This window comes from Ranitomeya variabilis, chromosome 2 (genome assembly GCF_051348905.1).
Source record: "Ranitomeya variabilis isolate aRanVar5 chromosome 2, aRanVar5.hap1, whole genome shotgun sequence".
Taxonomy (NCBI): domain Eukaryota; kingdom Metazoa; phylum Chordata; class Amphibia; order Anura; family Dendrobatidae; genus Ranitomeya; species Ranitomeya variabilis.
This window is the reverse complement of record NC_135233.1, coordinates 932,056,625-932,076,647: the sequence shown is the minus strand read 5'-3', so window position 1 is coordinate 932,076,647 and position 20,023 is coordinate 932,056,625. Positions and strand designations below refer to the sequence as shown.

The 20,023-nt window shown below is 40.2% G+C and overlaps 1 protein-coding gene across 1 annotated transcript in view; it reads right to left on the bottom strand.

Annotated features, from left to right (window-relative positions):
* Positions 1 to 20,023, bottom strand: part of LOC143810029 (uncharacterized) — a 479,140-nt gene that overhangs the window by 64,160 nt on the left and 394,957 nt on the right. Inside the window, exon 7 of the mRNA XM_077292939.1 lies at positions 15,859 to 15,921. Coding sequence (XP_077149054.1) covers positions 15,859 to 15,921 — 63 coding nt within the window. The remainder of the gene's footprint in view (positions 1 to 15,858; positions 15,922 to 20,023) is intronic.

The window sequence follows — 20,023 nt, the reverse complement described above, 5'->3', positions numbered from 1 at the left end:
TATATACATTTAGACAGTTTTGAAAGTGGCCAATGATTCTTTCATGTTAAAACAATCATATGCAAACATGGCCAGTCAATGTGAGATGGTTTTTGTTCAATACGCAACATGGCCTAAGGTGTGCAGAAATTTCCATAATATACAAATACATTCTACAGGGACAAACTCTTTGACTTCAATGCACTTACTTCTGGCAATAAATCTTTGTTGCATTTTAAGAAGTTTAATGTTAATTGCTTGGACTAAATGTATAATAGGTGTATACTAAGGCATCCTATGTGTATAGGAGGGCTCTATAGTGTCACCACGGGAGACATTTTCTAAAAGTGTCATCTTATCAATAGTTTTACATTAGCAAAAATACAGACTTTTCTTCAAATGAAATGGTGAACATATTAAATCAAATTTGGCGCAAGTTATATAAATTAAAGCAGAGATGCCAAGGACCATATTTTTATTTAAAGAACATAGGGCCCAATGCATCATTTGAGATTTTATGAAGTCACTTTTTTTGGGGGGTCTTGTGGTATGCACTGATGTATTTTGCATCAAACTCATCAAAATGATCCTAGTGGTTCATGAATTTGGTGCAATATCAAAAAATGATTCTCTCTTTTCTGTTTTTAAATGTAATCTGTCAGCAGGTTTTCGCTACCTCATCTGAGAGCAGCATAATGTAGACAGAGAGACTCTGAATCCAACAATGTATCACTTAGATTACTGGGTGCAGCAGTTGTAACACAGTCAGGGCTCTTAGATTTAACATGAAGCAGAGTTGAGAAAGCTAACCCCACCCACACCGGGCTCGCTAGGTACATAGTCTATTGACAGTGAGCTGCTTATCACAGGAGGGGGCGTGGTCGTATGACTTTGCATGAGCCTTGTTGTCACAGCAATGATAATGTCCGATTGATAAAACCTTTACTGTAAGTAAACAACACCACACAGCCTGATAAGCGACACATCCCTGAATTTTGTGTTTTAACCCCTACCTCATGCTGTTCTCAGATTACATAACAAAAACCTGATGACAGATACCCTTTAACTGTTTTTGTGACTCTCATAGAGAATTAGACGCACAAACTACAGATGCCAATAAAGAGCAAATTATTCCAGAAAACTGGAGAAACAGCAGTGGAGCCATAAAGAATAGCATTAAAATGAAAATCTGTAAACCTAATGTTTCGGGAACAATGACATACAATTACACATGATACAGATTTTTGGTGCACACTAGCAGAAGCTGTAGGCTATGTAGAGACCTCCCCAAAAAATACATCCATGCATTCTCCACACACCACTCCAAATCCACTTTAGAAATTGATTTTTTTTCCAAGCTTTTGCTGTTATTTTTTATCTATAACTTGATTAATAAACTCTGCACGCTTCATCATTATTTTTTGGTTACAACTTTGACATTCCAAATGTCAATATAAAAATGTCCATCCGCACATAATGACTTGTACAAACTGTCCTAAACCAGAGCAACCCTCGTGGCTTGGCATGTACTAATCATATTTGCATCATCTTCAACCTTTATACTAAGCATGTCTGTTCTTCGTACGTTGTCCTGATCTGATAGAAAATACTCATCAGATAAATGTTTTCAATGGGATTAGACAAGAAGTGGAGTTTATTGTTTTTTGTTGATCCCTTATAAAATAGGCACATAGGATGTTGTGCCCTTTTAAATATAATTGGCATGCATTAGCCCTTGGTGTTAGTGATTACCTAGTCAGATGTACACAGAGGTTACTTTAAGAAATTCTCTCACAGGGAGACAACCAACTTGACGGCTACATGATCTTATATTTATCTACTTTTTTGTTTTACTTGCTTATATAGCACCTTTATATTCCACAGTGCTTTACAGACATACTCATTACTGTCTCCACTAGGGAATTTAGATTGTAAGCCTCATCATTATGTCTTTGGAGTGCAGAAGGAAGCCCACACAAGCGTGAGTAGAACATACAATCTTCTGGCAGATGTTGTCCTTGAATGCAGGACCCCTGTGCTGCAATGCTGAAGTGCTAACCACTGAGCCACCATGCTGCCCCATGCTTCATATCCTTGTATGAGACCTAAAGTGGAATAGTCCATGATGTTAAACTGTAATTGGTGGATCGATGTGATGTCTTGATACACTCAACTGATTAAAGCAAAGTTATACTTTATTTTCTATATTTTATTTTTATTTAATGTGTAGAAAATAAAAAGCTTGCATTCTCTTAGTAATTTGATTATATGTAGATAGCACATCAATCCTGAGGCACTGATTCCTGTCTTAGGTCGGGGTCACACTTGCGAGTTCAATGCGAGAAACTTGCGCGAGTCTCTCGCATCAAGTCCCAAGTGCTGGCAGCACTCGGAACCAGAGCGTTCAGCTACATAGAAATACATGCAGCTGCACACTCCGGTCCCACGTGCTGTGGCAGTGCCGGGACTTGATGCGAGAGACTCGTGAGAGTTTCTTGCATTGAAGTGTGACCCCGGCCTTACTACCTTGGATTATTTAACTTTATGCCTACTGTTCTTTGGAACCTGGGATTCTAGAAAGGAGGAAACTATTATTGGACCTGGGGAAATACCTGGTGAAATATTGACAAATTGGTCATTAATGCTTTCTGTGGAGTTGTCCTACAATTTAAGGTAATGTAGGACAAGGAGAATGAGGAGTCTAATGGTTAAGATAGAAAAATAGTACATTTTTATTAATTTAATAATGGGAATATTATATTAAAATTAATAAAAGAGACAGACCAACAACATGACAGATGATAGTCTCAGACAGACGATAATCTCCATGCTTTAAGGCAAATTCATCAAATGTATAATAATAAAAAAAAGTAATATTTTAGCAGGGGTTATTAAGCCATTGCTTAGAAGATAGTAGGTTTGATGATCAATAAGAGAAGATGCAAACAGATCTAGGAAGCTTCTATTAAGGCCGGTTTCACACGTCAGTGTCTCCGGTATGTGAGGTGACAGTTTCCTCACGTACCGGAGACACTGACACACGTAGACCCACTAAAATCAATGCATCTGTGCAGATGTCATTGATTTTTTGCGGACCGTGTCTCCGTGTGCCAAACACAGAGACATGTCAGTGTTCGTGGGAGCGCACGTATTACACGGACCCATTAAAGTCAATGGGTCCGTGTAAAACACGGACCACACATGGACCTTCTCCGTGTGCAGTCCATGTGGCGTGCAGGAGACAGCGCTACAGTAAGCGCTGTCCCCCCCACATGGTGCTGAAGCCGCCATTCATATCTTCCCTGCAGCAGCGTTTGCTGCAGAGAAGATATGAATAATAGTGTTTAAAATGCAGATCTATGTGTCCACCGCCCTCCCACCCCCTGTGCGCCCCCCCGCTGTTCAGAAAATACTCACCCGCTTCCCTCATTGGCTGTCGCTGCTTCCTGTCATGGCCGCGGCTTCTACTGTATGCGGTCACGTGGGGCCGGCGATTAGAGTCATGAATTTGTGGCTCCACCTCCCATAGGGGTGGAGCCGCCTATTCATGACTGTAAATGAGCGGCCCCACGTGACAGGAGAAGCCACGGCCACGACAGGAAGCAGCGACAGCCAACGAGGGAAGTGGGTGAGTATTTTCTGAACAGCGGGGGGGCACACAGGGGGTGGGAGGGCGGTGGACACATAGATCTGTATTTTAAACACTATTATTCATATCTTCTCTGCAGCAAACGCTGCTGCACAGAAGATATGAATCGCGGCTTCAGCACCGGATGCTGGTACGTGTGGTACCCAGCACGGTGCGTGTGGTACCCAGTGGGCACACGGGGTGTGTCACACTGATGTACACCAGAAACGTAGGGGCACACGGACACGGATAATTCTGGTACCGATTGTTTCCGGTATCGGAATTATCTGGACGTGTGGGACAGGCCTAATATAAAGTTCCATAGCCAAAAATAGGAGCACTACTGCTAACAACATATCTTACCCTTGCGTGGCAGAGAGAAAGACTAGGGCTGTCTGAAAACTGATGACGCAATGTCCAACGCACATATCACTTATTTGGTATCCTTGCTTTCTCAAGATGATGTCTAAGACTATCGTCTGTCATGTCTATTTTATGCACTTTAATTCACTGGATTTAATTAACAAAAAAATTACTATTTATCTAGACACTTCACTCTCATTGTCCTACATGCTTGTTTGGAGTGTCTTTTTGTGTGTGGTATGTGGCTCCTAAATTGGTGCCATAGATCACCACTAATATGCTTGGGTGTTTTTTTGCTAATTTAGGGTATGCATATAACTAATATTGTGTACAGAGCATTTTCCTCACTGCTACACTGTGTGCACAATTATTAGGCAAGTGAGTATTTTGACCAGATCATCATTTTTACACATATTTTCAAACTCTGAGCCATATAAACTTGAATGCTTATTGGATGAAGCAGGTCAGGTGATGTGTATTTGTGTAATGAGGGAGGGTGAGGCCTAAGGATATCATCCTCTATCAGGGTTTTCAGAATAATTAGGCAATTTGTTTTCCACAGGCAAAGTCAGTTAAAAGAAAGAAATTTAAAGGGAATCTGTCAGCAGGTTTTTGCTATTTAATCTGAAAGCAGCATGATGTAAGGGTGGATGGCCTGATTCCAGGGATGTGCGAGTTGCTTAGCAGCTTTCTACAGTTTTAATACAATCAGGAGACTATCACTGTCGGGCTAAGTGTCATGTGCAAGTCAGTCAGGCTAATCTGTATAAATCTGTTGACAGATTTTTCAAAGGTTTTATATAGACTGATGAGATGAGAATGGCTCTGGATGGACAAGATGTACGGGTCCATGACTGAATCAGTAACTGGCACAGACCTCTACTTTATCTTAGACACAAGCAAGGTAGAGACCAGGTAGGGCCATTGCTGGTATTATTAAAGATGAGCTAGTTGAACCTTTTCGGGTTGAAAATGGACTCAAAATTAACTCCCAAACCTACTTCCAGTTTTAGCAGACATTTTGTTCAGGCAGCAGTCCATAAAAAAGTCTGCATTTTTCAAATTGTCTCTTCAGAGAGGAAGAGGACTAGAACTCTAGTGCCATCTATTGGAAGTAGCAATCCTGTCAATGTCGATCCTTTAACGAGCCTTGTCACATGAGTTAGGATAAAAGCCAAACTAGAATCTCAATTTGCAGACACTGTGTTCCGGGGTACTGCCCCTTGTGAATTTGCATATTTCCCAGAGGAGCATTGCGGCTTTAAGTCTCCTCACTTAGACATGCTTAACATGTCACTCTCTGCAAGGAGAAACGATACTTCTTGGATCTGCATCTTTCAAGAAAGCCATGATTTTATGTGGGATAATGTTTCATCACAGCATCAAAATCCCCACTGTTTGGCTGCCAGTAAATGTTTTAAAAATTAAAGAATCATGACATGGCCCCTTCCTCACCAGACTTTTTGGTGCTACCCAAAAAGTGGGTCGTCAACAGATTAAGAAATTGACAGATTCCATGGATTGAAGCCTCATGGCTGTTAACTAAAACAAATGTGGCTAAATTGATCACTGATATTTAAAAAAAAAAAATGCGAGAAATTTATTTTTGTATCTTGAGTTGTTTGGTTATTATTGTAACTTTAATATATGAAACATGAAAGGAGATGCGGCACTCACCCAGATGCTGTAAAAACCGGAGTCCTTTATTCTACCATAATACGGATAAAAAACAAGGTCTATGGGAATAGCAGGTGTGTCGGTGTGCGGGGAAGGAAAGACGGCCGACGACCGTTTTGCTCAACGTAGAATAAAGGACTCCGGTTTTACAGCATCTGGGTGAGTGCCGCATTTCCTTTCATGCTTCATAGACTGTCCGTACTGTTTTGATGCTGAGCACCTGATACCCTTTGCTTCATACCGCATGCTTTCGGTTCACAAACAGAATTTGCATTTCTGCAATAGTGTGTGTATTCACCTGGTGCCATGCATTCTTTGCCTCTTCTTGGAATTTAATATATGAAAACAAACTATTGAGATGAGAAAATTTGAGTTTTTCTTTTAGTTACCTAATAATTCGGCTCATTCTCCTAAAAAAAGAATAAAACTCACTTTTACTTTCTTAAATATTTAGGTTTATTAACATTTTGTATTGACCGACGGCACAGTAGTTGTTCAATACTAAAATTAATTCTAAAAAATAAAAATTGTGCACAATTATTAGGCACAGTGTATTCCTGGACCTTGTGAAATACTGACAAATTAGTCATTAAACTACACAATAACAATCTTCTCTGTTTGTTGCATATTAGCAGCCTTTGATGCGTTTTCCCCTGGATTTGATGCGTTTTTAGTCCAGATGTGAAGCCGCATTTCTAATGTTCTTTTTATAGTACAGAAAAGCTTTGATTCTGCACTTAAAAAAGTAACTGCAGTTTTTTCATGCATTTATTATAGGCTCCACATAGAAGCCTCCTGAGGGAAAAAAGCACCAAAACCACGCAGTTCAGCAGCATCTTTCGACCCACAGGGGCAGAGTTTTCATGAATCACATCCACATTGTTTTGACAGAATTTCTGTGCAAAAAAGCAGCAGAAAAACCCAGCATTTACTCTACATGTGAACACGGTCTAAATGTCTAAGCAAAGTGGATGCAATTTCATGAAATCTCCACCCTCGGTGAGTCTAAAGACATTGCTGTACTTTGCGATTTTGGTGTTTTTTTCCTCTATGTGTAGTCTGAAAAATGCAAGGAAAAAAACTCCATTGCAAATTTAAAAATGCGGTTTCACATCTACACCAAAACAAATATGGGGTAACACGCATAAAAGAAACACCGCAAACATGCAATAATAATCAGAAAAGATTGTTATTGCCTCGTGGTATAGACACCTGTAGAAACCATGCAGGAAAAAAAGCAGTAGAAAAAAACACAGCATTTATGCTATGTGTGAACACAGCCTCAGTGTTACATTTTTAATACTTTTTTATGGGTTTAATACAGAAAAATATCAGTGGTCTCACATTGTCTTTAATGGGGGACTCTTGTCAATTAATTGCCCTTGGAGTGTTTAACCCCTTAAGTTACCAAGCCAAATATGACCTTAATGACAAGACCACATTTTTTAAATCTGACCAGTATCACTTTGTGGTAATAACTCCCGGACACGTCAACGGATCCCACTGATTCTGAGATTGCTTTTTGCGACATATTGTACTTCATAATAGTGGCAAAATATGTTCGATATGACTTGTTCGATTTATTCGCGTTCGATTTATTTGTGAAAATATCGCAAATTTAGCTAAAATTTAGCAATTCTCAAACTTTCAATTTGTATGCCCTTAAATCCGAAAGATAAGTTACGCAAAATAGTTAATAAAAAACATTTCCCACATATCTAATTTACATATGCATTGTTTTTTAAACAGTTTTTTTTTTGTTAGGAGGCTAGAAGGGTTAAAAGTTGACGAGCAATATCTAATTTTTCCAACAAAGTTTACAAAACCATTTTTTAGGAACCACATCATATTTGAAGTGACTTTGGAGGGCCTATATGACAGAAAATACAAAAAAGTGACACCATTATAAAAACTGCACCCCTAAAAGTACTCGAAACCACATTCAATAAGTTTATTAACCCTTTGGGTGTTTCACAGGAAGTAAAGCAATGTGGAAGGAAAATATGAACATTTAACTTTTTTCAAAATATTTTTACTTTAGCCCCAAACTTGTTATTTTAACAAAGGTAACAGGAGAAAATTAACCATGAAATTTGTTGTGCAATTTCTCCTGAGTACGCCGATACCCCATTTATTGGGGGGAATCCCCTGTTTAGGCACACGGCAGAGCTTGGAATGGAAGGAGCACCGTTTGACTTTTTGAACTAAAAAATGGTTGGAATAGAGAGCGGACGCCGTGTCGCGTTTGGAGAGCCCCCGATGTGCCTAAACAGTGGAAACCCCCCACAAGTGACCCCATTTTTGAAACTAGACCCCTCAAGGAATGTATCTAGATGTGTGATGAGCACCTTGACCCCCAGGTGCTTCACAGAAGTTTATAAAGTAGAGCTGTAAAAAAAAATAAATCACAGTTTACTCACAAAAATACATTTTATTCAGGGGTGTAGTGAGCATTTTGAACCCACAGAATTTGATAATATTAAATTGTCATATTGAAAATTTTCATTTTTTTCACAAAAATGTTGTTTTTGTGCCCATTCTGTCTTGTAAATTGTGGTGTCCGTTCACATGGGATGCATCTTAATAGCGCTGGGCAGCCCGCCTGAGCTAATAGAAGGGCGTCACTACTAGGCTGTTAACCTGGATGCTGTGCATTCCCATTGTGTGAACAGCGCCACATACAAGTCTCTTATGTGCAGTCATATGCCAAGCAGCCACCCCCTCCATTAATTTGGTAGGTTGTGAGTGGCTGCCTCATCGGTATTTCTGCACCTGTATTGCCGCCATCTTAACCACATGGGTCCACTGCATCCTGATAGTGCATTTGTTTGGAGGCCTAGGCAGGTAAGCATCTCTGCCTTTTTTGCTATTTTTCTGAATTTGTGGAGGATCTCTAAATCCTCTTTTTGTGCTAGTATTGTGCAGTTCTGGGATCTCTGGTTCTGCTATCTTTAGTTTCTGTTTTCAGTTGGTTTCTGAAGCCATCTCTGTATTTCCTATTAGGAGGTGACCTGTTTTTTATACCCAGTCCTTAGATCTTTCAGGGACCTCCTTCCCCCTATCTATAGGTCTTCGCTGAGATTATCCTAGTATCATCGGTGGGTCTATCTTCTATCCTAGTTCTGTATTGCAGTTCCGTAACAGATGGTGCCATGATTGACAAACGTCCTAATAACAATGCGCACTCTTGAAACTGGAATATCAAGGTCTTTAGAGATGGCCTTATACTCTTTGGAAGTCTTGTGTTTGCTAATAAAAGCAGTTCTGATGTCCTCAGACAGCTTCTTTGTCTTCACCATTGTGACAAACAGGGCCTACTATGTGGCTTTTTAAAACACTGAAGTGATCATTCATTGGCTAATTCATGTCACATGGGCACTCACAATTAATCACAGTTGTTTCTCATTTTTTTTTTTTTTTTAATTCGTTTATTAACCAGAAAGTGAAAATACACAATATACACACTTGTATTCATTGGCATTACAGTCAATATGAAACATGTACATTGTATATATGATTAAGAAAACCTCAATTTGTACTCAACATATCTTTTACTCCATTTAAACCGTACAATCCTAATATGGAGTCATGAAAAAAAAATTAACAGTCATTGAACCAAAACTACAACTGAATCCTACTAACTACTTTCCTGCCGTTTAACAATAAGCTCACATCTTCCCCCGCCTGACATCTAGAGAAATTTGACACTTTGCATTAACGCAGTTAACCATAGGTCTATAAAGTGAGGTGAGAGGAGTTCCATCCGTTCCAAATTTTCTCAAATTTATTTGGACATCCTCTGTTTTGATATAGCGTACGTTCATATGGAATGACCGAATTTACCAGTTCAACCCAGGCTCTGAGGGAGGGGCATGAACCCCCCATCCACCGCATTGCCACCATCTTCCTTGCCAAAAATAGTGACTCCCGCAAAAAAATCCCAACATGATGATCCCAGGCCTCCTCGTCCCACACCCCAAATAGACAAATTAATGGTTCAAGAGGAATAGGAGATAGGACTATGGAGGAAAGTAATGATATCACCTCCCCCCAATATTGAAGGATTATGGGACAGCTCCACATCATGTGGATAAAATCTGCGTCTGGTGAATGACAACGCATGCATTCCGAAGATTGAAGTCGACCCATCTTAAAAAGCCGCGTGGAAGTCAAATACGATTGATATATTATGTATAATTGTGTCATTCTATTATTGATCGATGGGGATACCTTAAGTGGAGACTCTAAAATTTCCTCCCATTCTTCTTCCTGTATATCAGGGATGAGTCTCTCCCACCTCTCCTTGATAAGTCCCATAATTGATCCCGTCCCCGCCGACAACATATAAGTATATAAAGAAGAAATAAGGCCCTGGGGTCCCTGGGATTTGAGGATTCAAAGGTAAAGACGAGATTGTGCGGCCTGTATCCACCCCTCTCATATATGACTGAATAGCAGATCTTAATTGTAAGTAGCGAAAAAATTGGGATCTTGGAATATCGTACTTAGACTGCAATTGTTCCGTGGTCATACAAATCCCCCACCGAGGCAACACCATACATTACCCAAAAATCAGTGGACGGGTGGTTTAGCAGCATCGGAAAATAATTATTCTTCCACAAAGGCATTTCAGCAGTAATATCTGTAAATCCCACAACCTTCTTAATTTGTCTCCAGACCAATCGTGCCAACCGGAGCATGGGCAGAGGGTGAGAGGTACTCATTTTTTCTGATTCTAAAAAACTCAATGGACACTCCACCTGAGCTGAATGAAGCAAATGATGTTCAGAGTTAGGAAGACAACCACCAGGCATCCATGTGCCCAATGCTTTAGCCTGCCCAGCCAGGTAATATAGGAAAAAATCTGGTAATGCCGCTCCACCCCCCCGTTTAGGCCTCTGCAAAACAGACAGTCTAAGTTTGGGTCTAGATTTCCCCCATATAAAAGAAGTAGTTTGGGAATTTAAATTTGTAAAGAGGGACTTAGGTACCGGTATTGCACTATGCTGAAGGCAATAGTTAAGTTTCGGGAGTAAAATCATTTTTATTAGGTTAATACGGCCTGCAACAGATAGAGGGAGTTTGCTCCAAGATGCAAATTTGGATTTGACCAAGCCTAATAATGGGAAGACATTGAGACGTAGATCAGAGTTGCTATTTTGAGACATATAGATACCCAAATATTTGAAACTGGATACGACGGGTAGTAAGGACAGAGTTTCAAGATTTGGCATTGGGGCACAGGAGAGAGGCAATAGAGCAGATTTGTCCCAGTTTATATACAGGCCGGAGTATTTACTAAAGACATCTATGGTAGCTATCACTTTGGGTAGTGTTTCCTCAGCCTTATCCATAAATATCACCATATCGTCGGCATGTAGGCCGATGGTATCCACCCGACCCGTTGTTTCTCATTTTTTTTATGCCACAGGCGAGTCAAAATGTGTTTCCATATTAATTTAGTGTAAATGGTGCCAATACCAGAGTCATAGCAAGCTTTAAGTTTTTCTATTTTTCCCTTCAATTTTTTTTTGTGTTAAATTATTATTTATCATTTGCTCTTTAGTATTTAACACTAGTGCGCTTTTCAAAAAAAAACTATTTCACTTGATACTTTTTTTTCAGGAGATATTCCACAGTACTTAAACTTCATGGGTGCCAATAACAATGAGCAGGACTGTAAATACTGCCGTCACGATTGACAGCGGTATTTAAGGGGTTATTGAGCCCGATCGATCACAAAACTGGCTGGCGCCAATCCTGCAGGGTGCCAGCTGTCATATACAGCTGACACTCGTGGGAATTGCCTTTGCCAGGCGGCGCTATACTCTTATTTCTCAGCGCCATTAAAAAGCGGTGCTGGGGAATAAGGTCCCTTTATTAGTGCAGTTAAAAAGGGTATCGGTGATCGTTAAGGGGGTAAAATGGGTTTAACTAAAACATCCCCATTAAAATGAATTATATTAAATGAATTTATATATTAAATTCACTAATCATATTTAGTACTGTTGTGATGTTTCGTGTGTATATCAATAGTCTCTTAAGTAGATATAATTGTACATAGAGTTGAGCTCTCCAATGTCATCGTGTATTAGCTCTCTGTCCTCCACAGTGATATTAGAAGTTATAGGCAGCCCATTTATCATTGTAAAGTACTGAGGGTTAGTATTGTGTTTTGATACAGTGAGTCAGGCATGGTGATAAGTTATTGTTATGATGTATCTTCCCCTGAATATAAAGTAAAAGAAGTAATATAACCTTCTATTCCTTTATTTTATGCTTTCCACTTGTGTCACGATTTTAACAAACAAAAAATATGGGAAAATATACAAAAATGCTCTGAACTTTGATCACACACGACAATATAATTGTGACCTTTTAATGCCACAGTTAGTTTTGGTCTTAAGGGGAATTTCCATTTTCATAAATCCCCTGTCCCCTGCTAGGTTTTAAAAAACAAACACACTGTGCTTTAATCACCCTCTCTAGGTCCAGCATTGATTTTTTTTGTTGCTTACGATATCTGTTATTGTCTGCAGTGATGACATTACATTGACATTGTTACTTGCAGGGTCCGTTTGGGCAGAACCGCTGAGCTGCAGACAATAGCAGACACCGGGAGCCAAAGCATAGACACAGTACCAAACCAGGGGAGGGTGAGAAATCCAGTTGCTGTTTTTATACAAATTGCAGCTGAGAGAGATATTTTCCATAAACAGACACTCTTTTAAAAGCATTTTTCCCATTTTTGCTAAAATTGGTTAGTGCACATAAAATAGTTTATATTTATTCACTTGTTTTTGGAGGAATGCAAAAATAAAATAACAATTTTATTTTATATTATTTTATTTTATAGTGTTTAACCAAATTGCACATTACCTTTATGCACTGCCCAATGATACAATTTCTATGTTTTATGACATTTTGTGAACACAAAAGTTTTCTTTTACTTTCACAATTTTTTTGTTACCATTAAAATTATTTGCATTGCTATTAGCAATATCAACATTGTCTTGTTATTCAAATACATAATTGATATTATTATTATGCTATTTTTTTTATAAAACCATCCAACCCTCTGGAGAACACAGGACGCTTTTCACCTGGCATTGCTTACTACTACTTTTGTGGGATTCCCCAAGAACAAAGTACATTTAATTCAATAAATCTTAAAATAAAAATGCAAAACAGAGTATACAGACATTACAGCAGTGGATGACAGCTGATTCTTTCTGTGAGGTAAAGCATTTGCTCCTTGTTTTTAAACATGTTTTACCTCACAGAAAGCAGCAGCTGCTATACTATGCTGCCCTGTCTGTACACTCTTTTGTGTCCTCTTCCTCCCTTTTGTCCTATTCTACCCAGGAGCTGTGGTATGATCAGACCATGTTCCTATATGGTCACACATGGCCATTACACAGTACACAGCAGGGGCACATTTATAACATTATCTCAGCATAAGGAATGTTTTGTTAACACATCCAATTGTTGAACTTATTTTTTTCCGAGATCTTGTGTCTAAAATGTACTTTGTTCATGGGAAAACCCCTTTAAGACTAGGATCCCACAGTGAGGCTTTTGCATGTGCCTGAAAGCCAAGCCATAACTATGAGGCGAAGGGGCGCATTACTTAGCAGTAGCAATGAGATGTTACTGGCAAACTTGTGCTATCATTCGTCCCTGCTCGGGGTCTGGTCTTTTGAGGCATGATCCTTAACAGAGGAAAATAGTGAGCCATCCCACATTTTGTATTGGCAGCTAGATCTGCTGAAACCTTTTAAGTAAAGAAGTCAGTGAGTTATTCAGCTAGTAAATAGGGTACACTGTTTGTCTTTCAGATTCACACCAGCGTATACCATGGACGAGCGAAATCCGATGTTTTATCAGCCCAATGTTATACCTTGGGGCAGTACAGATCTTCGGCATGAGAAAATAATCGATGCATGCTGCGAGTGCATCCGATATCCGTACAAGTGTATGGGTGCGTGTGAACCTTCGGACTGCACTCGGATGTCATTAGCATAAAATCGGCCCAATTGTCTCACATGAGAGGATTGACGGCCATGTGACCCCGGCCTCAGTGTGAGCTTCCTGAAGGCCCCTGATTGGGAATTCATGGGTCAATAGGTGATATTACACTAGTGCCATTGTGGTACTTTATAGATATAGACATAAAGTAGTTCTCATGGTGACTGTTTCTGTTCTATTGAACATGATTGAATAATTTCGGTGGAGGGAGAAAATAACCAACTTCAGCTGAATTCTTACTGAAGTCTTGGAGACTCGCATGTGTTTTATGTTTTATAATGTGGTTTGGAAATTATTCAATGGCATCCCACAAATAAAAATGATGGAAGCACAATTTTTTTCAGATTATCCCCTGCCTCCTCCAGAGCCTCAGGTGCACTAGGTCATCTTCACCTCATTTGTTCCAGTATTGTCTGCACTTGTGTCTGTGAGGTCTGTCATTCCACTCACTCCCCATCTATCCATCTGCTGCGGCTATCGATGGCATGGAGTTGAACGTAACAGAACACTTTCATCACCCCCTTCTAGTAATCCTGGATGACTTATATTAGCTGTCATATTAAAGCTGCTCTGAGCTAACATCTTGTAATATGAGAGTAATCTTAGACTCCCTGTCCATTACTGCACAGATCAGAATACCATATATCAACAGGAACATTAGAAGAATGGTATTGGTGAAATATGACATTCATCACATTGTAAACAGCATTCTTGGATATTGAACCATATACATAGCGTGTGCATATCAATAGCTCTGTGACTGGGTCTGCACAGGTTGTAAAAGCGATGTTCATGGTCAGGCTCGGAAATGTGGAAAGACAGGAGCTAAGGCAGCAAGATGGCAGGGGAGTCAGGATTAGCACTACTCTAAAGATACAAATGTATCTGTGCACCACACAGGCCAAATTCTATCAATTCTATAAAGGCAATCTGTTAGTAAGATCAACTCTACCAATCTGCAAGTTATGCCATTCAGGTCATGGATACCTAAGCAATGCCTGCACATGAGGAAAGAGACATATGAATCAGAAGAACTTGATATTTGATAATATTATTATTATTACAACTACAACATATTGGGATAGGATCTTGGAGATGGGAAAACCCCTTAAATTTGCCTTAAAGGGAACTTTTCATCGATTCATGCTCCCCATATCACGGGCAGCACGAATTAGAGTCTGGCTGCACGATTGCAGCCATTTGTGTTTTTTTTTCAGAAATACTCTGGCATTTGCAAGAAAAAAGTCCAAAGATTTTAAACATTCTTGGGGAAGAAGAGTGGTGCTGTGAACATCAAACTAATTTCTCTGAAACGTCGGTGCGTTTCAGGGTAAAAAATAACAGGCTGCAAATGTACAGACAGGCTCTGATTCACGATGGCCATGGCTTGGGCAGAATGATTGCAGCAGAAGAAACTCCTTGAAAAAAAAACTTTTTTTTTAGGAAATGTTTTAAAAATGCATTTTGAGAATGTTGTCTATGGGACTATGCCAAGCATTAGGATTTAGGGATTTCTAACACTTGTGCCTAATTACAATTTCTCCAAGTACATCATGTGAAGTAAGAATTATCATGATATTAGCAAAGTCTGTAAATAGACTCCTTGACTGCCAATTTAATTGGCAGCGCTTACATCAGAAAGCCTAAAGCAGCGAGAGATAAGAAGTGAAGAGTCTGGGCACCGGTACAACATAAGTGCAATTACATCTCTTTCCACTAGAGGGCTTAAGTAAGGCAACGTTCTGCAATGTTACAGAACACTTCCATACATGAGAATTTCTAATAAATATACTGTATATCCAGGAAAATATGCAGTGGAACGGGAAAATGTGTATTATTAGTGCACCAGTCACAATATTGAATTTTCCATTATACTACTGCAACTTTTGGGCAGGTGCCCATTGTTTTGATATTGCACTACCTACGCTGATGTTTTCCTCTATCCCTGGCATGAAGTGTTAGAAATATAGGAACAAAGTAGTTATTTGCAGACATTGTGATTTTGCATTGATCTTTGCATGTGCACATATATAAAAGATTGCTTAGAATATGATCTGATCGCAAAGAGAAAATATTAGACACTCGAGTCAAGTTAGCACCGCGGTTAAAGCCACTTTAAAATCAGTGGGTAAACAGGTAAAGTCAATTGGCACATGTCTGAGAAATCATCTTATGTCTCTAACCTGTTGTATCGGGCTCCAATCAGAAAAGAATGGACCGTCTCTTCTAGAAACATCGTTTGAAGCCTGGGGAAAAGAAAAGGGAAAAAAAGAGGCACATTAAAGCGGGCCTAGATTTGCCTAGGAATGACAGCTGCATATTAATCGAAAAGAATTCTGAACAATCAAAAAGCCATTTTTCAGCAAAATGTACCCCTAGAGTCCTCATCACAAAGCAAGGGAATACACTTGAAACAGGATTGATTTCATCTTAAAGGGGTGGTTTCTTTGAAAGGCTACCAACTGCAGTTGTCTTATTTGGTTTTCAAAATTATAACAAAATTGTGCCATATTGTGTCAAAAAAGAGATAATATAACAGCTTTTAAACAAATTTAGTAATTAAAGGATCAATGGAAAACAAATTAAATTCTTATGCATAAGGTAAGGAATGGCAGTGAATGCTGAGCAGCTTGTAGTGGGAACTTTATTGCACTTGCTGCTCGGTGAATTGTAAAACGCAGCAATCAGTTCTACGGTAGAAGCCTCTTCAGAAGATATTACAGCACATTTAGAAATAAAAAACCTGTGACCTTGCACTGAAAATGTCGAATACTTTCCCCCAAACATGTTACATACGGACTTTCATTCACCTCTTATATTCTGCATTTTCGGTGACACAGCACTTGGTGGAAGAATGTTATAACATATCTATATAACAAGCTAAAGGAGGGCAAAAGTGTATTGATAAAGGTTTATCGTTACAAGGTCAAAAGTTATGCAACTCGTAAAATATGAAAAGTTCTCGAAATTTGGGACTTGTTATGAAAAGTTTTTTTTTCATGTACGAGAAAAACAGACCGATTATTCTGATCAGAGTTTGGTCTGAGTGTCATCAGATTTTCTCGTATCTGCAGAAAGAAAAATATTCAGCTTCTCCATTTTCTGTGAAAATTGGACCGCACTTGGATGTCACCTGAGCATGCTCCGATTTTTCATAGACTTGCATCTCCAATTTTGATCCAGCCCTTGGATCAATAACGGACATGTCTCCGATATTTACTGTGGATCCCTCGGCCTAAGGTAAAAATCGGACATGTGAGCGGCCCCAAATACTATTACAGGTTCTAGCGCTATCTGTGAGAAACACGGATACAACTCGTATACAAAAATCGGACTTCAGAATGAGGCCTTGTTAAAAAAAAGTGCATCTATTCCTTTATAGCCAAAGGCTGGAAACTTGTCTTCATAATGTGCTGGACAATTTACGAGTCCCTCACCTCAGCCAGCTGGACATGGTCTGGCCAAGCTTAAGCCTCTCTCAAGATCAGCGCTTACATTTGCTGACAGTAAGCAGAATGTGAACATTAACCGCTTGGGGTTTTCCATTTTTGCGCTTCCATTTTTTGCCCCCCTTTTTCCCTGAGCCATAATGTTTTTATTTTTTGGTCAATATGGCCATGTGAGGGCTTGGTTTTTTGTGAGGCGAGTTGCACCTTTGAATTACATCATTGGTTTTACCATATTGTGTACTGGAAAATGGGAAAAAAAATCAAAGGGACGTAAAATTGCAAAAAAAAAAGTGCAATTGCACAATATTTTTTTTTTTTTTACCATGTTTGCTAAATGCTAAAACTGCCTTGCTATTATGATTCTCCAGGTCATTAAAGTTTGTAGACACCAAACATGTCTAGGTTCCGTTTTATGTTTGCAGAAAAAAGAATGGCACCATTTCTTGAGACCCATTGTGTGCCCATTTTTTGTATCTGGGGCTGGGTAAGGGCTTATTTTTTGCATGCTGAGCTGATGTTTTTATTAATACCATTTTGGGATGGATGCGATGTTTTGATCGCCTGTTATTGCACTTTATTGAAATGGCGACCAAAAAACGTAATCCTAGCATTTCGATTTTTTTTTGTTACCCTGTTTGCAGATCGGATCAGTTCTTTTTATATTTTGATAGATTGGGTGGTTTCATTTGAATGGGGTGAATGGGGGTGATTTGAACTTTTATATATTTTTAATAACTTTTTAAAATTTTCACTGACTTCAATAGTCTAGGAGACATAGGAGACTAGAAGCTGTGATGTTCTGATCGCTTGTGCTACACATGGCTGGGCTTCAGCCTTGCTAAAATGCTCTTCTATGAGCTCCGGCCACAGGCAATGACAACCAAAGGGGTCTACAGACCCCAGGTTGTCATGCCAACCCATCGGTGGTCATATGACATGAGAGCCGATGGGTGGGGTTTTGTTATGATTTTCCCAATGGCAGGGAAATCAAAAATAACAAACGGACTAGCTCTCGGGTGATGGAAACTAAAGTGACCGTGACCTGAACCTGACACAACACTGGAAGTAGCCGGGGAGTGTTTCCTACGATGCCCTAGACACCACGCGCCAGCCGGAGATCTAACTACCCCTATCAGAGGAATATACAGGCCTGCCTTACCTCCAGAGATGAACCCCAAAAGGAGATAGCAGGCCCCCACAAATATTGACGGTGAGTCAAGAGGAAAAGACATACGTAGGATGAACAGCAGATTAGCACAGTGAGGTCCGCTTACTAGATAGCAGAAGTACAGGAAAGAGTCACTTCACGGTCAACTTCAAAACACTACTCAAAAACACCATCCTGAAATTACTTTAAAACTCCAGTGACAACTCATGCCACTGGAGTGGCAATTCCAGTCCACGAGAGCTTCCAGCTACAGAGAGTCACATTGCAGATAGCTGGACAAAAAATAGCATTAACTAGGAACAAAATTCAACTTAGCTGAACTGGAACTTGAGGCAGGAGAATGCAACAGAATGCTACTGATACATTGTTGGCCGGCATCAGACCAGCAGCCAAGCAGGCTTAAATAGGAAACTCCCCTAATGGGTGTCAACAGGTGATCAAGGATAGAAGAAGGCAAATAAGTGGCAATACCATAAAACACCACCGGGGGAGCCCACAAACAGAATTCACAACAGTACCCCCCCCTTAAGGAGGGGGCACCGAACCCTCACCAGAACCACCAGGGCGATCTGGATGAGCACTATGGAATGCACGAACCAAATCAGGAGCATGAACATCAGATGCTGTCACCCAAGAATTATCCTCCTGGCCATAGCCTTTCCACTTAACCAGATACTGAAGTTTCCGTCTGGAAACACGGGAGTCCAAGATCTTTTCCACCACATACTCCAACTCACCCTCAACCAGCACAGGAGCAGGAGGATCAGCAGACGGAACAACCAGCACCTCATACCTCCGCAATAATGACCGATGAAAAACATTATGAATAGTAAAAGATGCTGGGAGGTCCAAACGAAAGGACACAGGATTGAGAACCTCCAGAATCCTATAAGGGCCGATAAACCGAGGCTTAAACTTAGGAGACGAGACCTTCATAGGAACAAATCGAGAAGACAACCAAACCAGGTCCCCAACACAAAGACGAGGACCGACACGCCGATGACGATTAGTGAACTGTTGAGTCTTCTCCTGGGACAACTTTAGATTGTCCACAACCTGTCCCCAAATCTGATGCATTCTATCAACCACAGCATCTACTCCAGGACAATCCGAAGACTCCAATTGACCGGACGAAAAGCGAGGGTGAAACCCTGAATTACAAAAAAATGGAGAAACCAAAGTGGCAGAACTGGCCCGATTGTTAAGGGCAAACTCTGCCAATGGCAAAAAATCAAGCCAATCGTCCTGATCAGCGGACACAAAACACCTCAAGTAAGTCTCCAAGGTCTGATTAGTACGCTCAGTCTGGCCATTAGTCTGAGGATGGAACGCAGACGAAAACGACAAGTCGATGCCCATCCTGGCACAGAACGCCCGCCAAAATCTAGACACAAACTGAGTACCCCTGTCAGACACTATATTCTCAGGAATACCATGCAAACGCACAACATTCTGAAAAAACAGAGGGACCAGCTCAGAGGAGGAGGGCAATTTGGGCAAAGGTACCAAGTGAACCATCTTGGAAAAACGGTCACACACCACCCAGATGACGGACATCCTACGAGAAACAGGAAGGTCAGAAATAAAGTCCATAGAGATGTGCGTCCAAGGCCTCTTAGGAATAGGCAAGGGCAACAACAACCCGCTGGCCCGGGAACAGCAGGGCTTAGCCCGAGCACAAACATCACAAGACTGCACAAAAATACGTACATCTCGAGACAAGGAAGGCCA